Raw genomic sequence first — 6077 nt, 5'->3', positions numbered from 1 at the left:
AAAGGCCTTTCACCTAGAACTCATTGAGGTGGTGAGAAGTCTTGGTCAACATCATCTGTCGTCCCTCAAGGTGCCAGAGGAATGGGCACCTGACACCAAAAATGTAGCCTGTTGAAGGAAACATTGATCTGCTCTCCAGGTGACCGATGATGGTACGCTCAGTTGATCATCCATCTGAATAAAATCTGTTTCAAGGTGTCTCCAATAATGGAGCCATCTGCAGACCACTAAGTTTTTTCTCCCTCTCCTGTTGATGGACACATCTGTCGGCCTGACCGAAGTCATCAGGTTTTGTTTTTTTCTTTTTTTTTTTACTGTTCTGACGGTAATAGTTTGCCAGATGTGAAGGAGCTTCTAAGCATCTACCCAGAGGAGAAGACGGGATGGATTGATCACCGCTGCACCCGAGGAAGAGGAAGCTTCCCACCCAGGTAGATGTCATAATAATAAGAGACTCAATGCTCCAGTGAGGAAGACTGATAGACCAGATGTTGATAGAGCAAGAAAAGTCAAATCCCGAACAGGTTCTGCTGATTCTGAGAGAAACTTTCAGCTCGTACCCTATTATTTTCAGCTTTTGGACCTCACCACCGAGTTGTTTGGTGCCATTCCTACTGCTTGTTTTTGACTGTTTACACTCAACAAATAAAAAAAAAAAATTCTTTAACTTTTACCCATTACATCATAAATTGCTCTTGCTGGTAAGATGAAATTCTTAATTTAGAACTGAAAACTATTTCAGTTTGCGAAATGAACTTTTGACGTGATGAAATTCCATTCAGTGTGGCCGTTTCCAGACCAGAGGCAGCGCAACAGAGCAGTCCAAGGGTACACCAGATCATGTTTTATTACATTGAATAGATTTAAAGACAAAAGGCAAGCAGGAAATGTGTTGTTAAATAGTAAGTGTAAAGTAAAGTGAGCCCAAGTCGTCAACAACTGAGATGAACAAAATTCTGATCTCCACAATTCTGATCTCCAGTCCTTAAAAATAATGGCCTATCAAAGTCAAGTACAGTTTACTTCAATAAGTGGATTAACTCAGCGGATTTGTGAATGAATGTTTTTGAGGGTTTTTTTTTCTGTCTTAAAACATCCACCCACAAAACAGTGATTGCCTCTTAAAAATAATTCTATCAAAAAATTGTGTCAGAGTCCATTGAAGTCTGATGAGGGACATGATTGTTTATATTCCACCGGCGAATGTCAACACAGCCTTCCCGTTGTGCAAATGATTGTTTCTGTGTGCGTCTTCGCCAGGTACCTGCAGGTACGTGTCCTGTTTGTCCGAGCACCATGTACGCGGTAAGAACCCATGCAGTTGTCCAGCCACATACTATATTTTATAGTCAAACTATCATTTCATCTGATTTTTTAGACAGCAATTTTTGCTCATTTCTTCTTTTTTTCCCCTCATTCACCCTGTTTGAAAAAGTTGATTAAAGCTTGTTAAACTCACTGTGAACAGTCATTTTTCATGAAGTAAAATAACAGTACATTGAATTTCTCACACTCTGAAATGCATATATGTAGTTTTATTACTGATAAAACACACATAATGAGCTTTGAGAAGGATGAAAAGATCTACCTACAATATTTTTATATGCACTTTTATTTAAAGCAGAGGATGACTGTTTATAGTGACCTAGAGCATTTTCAGAACTTGAGCCTTTAAAGGACACACACAGTGTGTTATATCATATTACACACTAAAATAGTGATTATAATGTGCTCAACTACTTTAGGGTTGTGTTGGTGTGAACATGCATGCAAGATGGTCCCGTGCGGATGTCATTCTAGGGTCTTTGTCAAGGGACGGGGTTTGCTGTCACCCACAGATGTTTATTAACAAACTCTACTGCCAACAAATGTGTTTCTGTACTGTCGATAGACTCGCTAATGTTAACATTAAACGCCACGTTCATCATCAACTGGATGTTGGAATTTGGAACTGAAACAGTTGTTTTTTCTGTGTGTTATATTACCAAAGAGCATCAGTCACATCCATCAGGAGCGTACGTCTGCAGTGCTGGTTTTCACGAGTCTCCGTTAAAAAAGGCATTCGGTACGCTTTTCATCAACAGTGTCGTTTAATGAGAGGCACTTACAGTAGACTCTAACACAATTAGGTGTTTCGTTGCAACCTCAGGAGTAAAATTAATCTCTCCAATGAAAATCGGCCTCAGTGCTCAATATGTCACCCAGTGGGAGGCAACTTCATTTCTATTCATTGGACCCTCAAAATAAATTAAAGCTCATTTCCTGAACGCGATGCCTCTCGGAGGCTTCCGCAGCAGGATGCAGGCTTTTAACCGAACCCACTCAGAAAACCCTTCCCTCTTTCCATTTGATTTGAGGATTAGATCTGATTAAAGATTTGCAGCCTTCTCTCCCCCCTCCCCCTCCCCTCCCATGTCCGCCTGGTTAAGTCGCCTTAAGCTGGTGGGTTTTTTGCTCGAGGTTCTTCTGACTCTCCCACATGTCATGAGCACAACAAGGTGAATTACAGCACAATGGAAAACAAGAATCACATCCTCAGTCACAGAACTATGAAGGCAATTTGTTGACCGATATATACATGGATATACCAGCAATCTGTCGTCTCCAGTGCGTAGGTCAACAATTGGCATCGTTTCAAACATCCTTAAAGTAACATTCAGCCAAGTTGTACGTATGGCTTGTGCCCGTCAACAACAATGAGCTTCTACACATCTTGTCTCAAATGTCATATAACTATCTATTAGAATCACTATTGTTCAACAACAATACAAAGACATGATTTTTTTCCCTTTGGTGGAAGTGGAATTGTGTGAGCGTGTATGTAAACATTGTTCTGACGGCTGTTCTCAATGTGCCACACAAGCGATGAGATCATAGACCAAGTCCACCTTAAGCGCTCGCAACATCTCTGCGGCAATAACAACAATAATAAAAAAAAACAGAAAGCGTAATGCTTCTTTTTTTTGTCTGGTGTGCTCATGAAAATATCTATTTTATACAAAAATTAAATACAGTCGGAGTATGTTACAACTTTTTTGTGCGCTCAAGCATGACTACACAGCTCGTAAAAATAAAAAATACTATATCGGTACTAGTCAAGGGGCTTTATAATAATACTGTACATGTGCAGCAACAGACACCCGTCAGCAAAGTATGATCACCAGAGTCACCAAAGCACAGGAAGGAGAAAGTGATAAGGGGGGGAGGGGATGATTTTCATTACATTATGAGATCTTTCAGAGTTCCTGATGCAGTTTGCTCTCAGAACATGTGTATCCAAGTCTTCTCCTTTCATGCACCCCAGGTCAGATTACTCAGCGGGGTTCCCTCTGAGGCGTAAATCTAACATTTCATTCCATGTTTACTCTGACATCCCAGTGCGCAACCTGTTGCGCCAGTAACCACCCCGGCCCTGAAGATACAAAAGAGTTGCTCCTAATGTATTCTAAACACATTGTCCAGACACTTTTGTCCATCATGTTCTTGAGGTCGAGAGTCTCAGTCTAGGTAAATGTGATCTTATGGGTTTTGGTTGAGGATGGAAGGCCATCTGTGATCCTTCAGCAAAGGAAAACGATCAACAGCGGGATCACCACGAGGTTGCGAGCTAGCCAGCGGCCGACGGGAGGGTGACTGAAGGAGGCTTGTCCAGACAGCTGGTCGTCGCACTCCCCGGACCCCTGGCAGTGAACTCTCTCGCACAGGATGCCCGTGAAGCCGGGTGGACAGTGGCACCGCTGGTGGTGGTGGCACGTGCCGCCGTTCTGGCAGCGTAGCATCGCGTTGTCGCACACCCGGGCTGCAGAAAACACAAGGCAAAAAGGGCAGAGAAGACAGGAAGGGGTGATTAATAGATCACCCAGGGATACGCCACTGGGGAACATCAACGGGCAAGTTCCCAGGGCACAAGCCACCACGTCTTGTCCTGTCTGCATCGATCTGTCTCTTAAAAGCACAACAGACATGTCAGGGCGAGTACGACCAAGGACTTATGCAGGGGAGCGAGCACGGTCGGGACGTGCACCGTATGGACGCAGCCTCCGAGCAGAACGAGCGCCGGCGAGAAAAGACCAGACAATTTTTACGGATTTGTGGGTATTTTTAGGGGTACCGAAGGGAGCAGGGAAATCCTGGCGAAGCAAAAAGAGCAAACAAACCATGGCGGTGATGAGGTGAAATTAATGATTAGAGAATCAAAGGCCGCCAGCTCATTGTGAGACAAAGCTTCTCAGCAGGACAACATTTCGCTTCTGTTATTCCATTTTGCAAAAACACTCAGGAAGCAGAAAGAGGAGAGAGAGGGTGCGGTTTGGACACCTGGTGCCACCTCTGTATTTGCCTTTGAAATGCAAATAAACGATTTCAGGTCAACTGGTTGCTGTTATATTATGGTAAGCTCCCCCCCCAAAAAAGAATCCACACAAAATAAAAGGACAGTCCAGCAAGACTACGTTTATGATAAAGGAGTTGCGCAAGTTTGAGTGTTGGGAGTATATAAACCGATGGGCACGTTTCTTTGTGGGAAGAAAAAAAATCTCAATTATCCCAAGAAGCCCCTCTGCAGGCTGAGGTGAAATCCTGGATGAGGTAATATTTGCCGAGAGATTTCACTGTAATTGGATATCCCTCCCTGCATGAATATCAATCCTATTTTTCAAGGCTTTCAGTCATGTTGGCCATGACTCAAAATAAACCCAATAAAAGATCACGTCTGCTGTAAACGGGTGATTAAAAAGGCATTAATATGGCATCCTGGTTAATATCCTCATCTCTTTAACAGGCCGTTACAACTTTTGGTGAAAAGTGTCACCTGTGGATTTTATCGTTAAGTGGGAATCTTTGGTAGTTTGAAAGGGTAAGGGCCAACTCCCTGTCCCTCGGTGAGAGGGGTCCCAAACTGAGAGAATGTTCAAGTTTTGTAGTCATCTAAGGAATATTGTATGAGATTTTAAGGGCAGCCCTTCAGTTCCAATGCTCAGACTGCAGTTGGCGATTGCTTTCATTCACTTTGAGTTATTTAGCCTCAATGTCACAACATTTAGTAGTTTATGTGACTTAGTCTGACTGAAACTGCTTTTTAAAAGTGCCTGTTAGCCTGAATCTGAGTTTTAAAGGTGGGACTAACACGATTGAAAGTGGATCTACTCCTACAAGTGTATAGACCAACAGAATTTAGCTACATCCACTTCATTGCTAACTTGCTAGCTTGCTAATTACGATTTATTTATATGAATTTTACATCTGATGTGACCAGCCACAAAACCTCTCTGAAATCGATGCTGGGAATCAGTTTGTAATGTTTGTATTTCCAAAGTAAAACGGATCCATAAATAAACTGTTTGTCTTAGAAGGGCAAATCAATATTGAGCATGAAAGAGGAATTATGATGCAGATGCAAGACAGTCTGGGGAAAGCAGTTTTTCAAAATTCAGGAGTGTACTGCATCTAGAAAAAGGGTTTATCTTTATCATTTTGAGATAAACAACGTTTTCCATTAATTGCACAGCACATTTTGGTGAACCAGAAATTCAGCGTTTTGTGGGGGACCTCGTCAGCCCTTATGGAAAGTTCCATCCATAATCAATCAATATGTTCCTAAAATTTGCATGCATGAAAAATGTACGTGCACTCCCGCCTTGCCCTGCGTTTGCTCTGACAGTAACGGCTGCCTGGCAACATTTAATCGCAACCGTCAGCTTTCTTTTTTAGAGCTGATGGAAACCGACTGCTCTGAGCAAAGTATTTAGGGCAAAAATAAATCAATGAGCATTAGCCGATTCATTGACCAGTCTAGACTTCCACTTTGTTTTCTGCAGCAACCGACTAATCTGTAAGACCTCCAGAAAGCCCCCAGGACCACTGTCTTAATATAAATAGCCCAATTATTTTACTTTTAGACGACCGACCCCGCGGCGTCTTGGGTTGTGGAACAATGGGGTCCTGCTGTGTCGGCAACTCAGTTGTTCATTGTCACTCAAAAGTCTGAAATGATTAAATCTGCCAGCACAGTTGGTTCCGGAAATGACATCAACAACCAGTGGAGGAAGCTACCGTGGTCGGTGTGTAATTGGGAAGAT

The 6077-nt window shown here is 42.6% G+C and overlaps 1 protein-coding gene across 5 annotated transcripts in view; it reads right to left on the bottom strand.

Annotated features, from left to right (window-relative positions):
* Positions 1 to 3031: 3031 nt before the first annotated feature.
* Positions 3032 to 6077, bottom strand: part of LOC101065933 (netrin-G1-like) — a 44693-nt gene continuing 41647 nt past the window's right edge. For all 5 annotated transcript variants that reach the window (XM_029831640.1, XM_029831638.1, XM_029831639.1 and 2 more), the window contains one exon: positions 3032 to 3799. In XM_029831640.1, the coding sequence (XP_029687500.1) occupies positions 3561 to 3799 (239 nt within the window). In that variant the 3' untranslated portion in view covers positions 3032 to 3560. The remainder of the gene's footprint in view (positions 3800 to 6077) is intronic.

This window comes from Takifugu rubripes, chromosome 22 (assembly GCF_901000725.2).
Source record: "Takifugu rubripes chromosome 22, fTakRub1.2, whole genome shotgun sequence".
In the NCBI taxonomy this organism is placed as follows: domain Eukaryota; kingdom Metazoa; phylum Chordata; class Actinopteri; order Tetraodontiformes; family Tetraodontidae; genus Takifugu; species Takifugu rubripes.
Note: the sequence above shows the minus strand (reverse complement) of the source record. Positions and strands in the feature narration are given on the sequence as shown.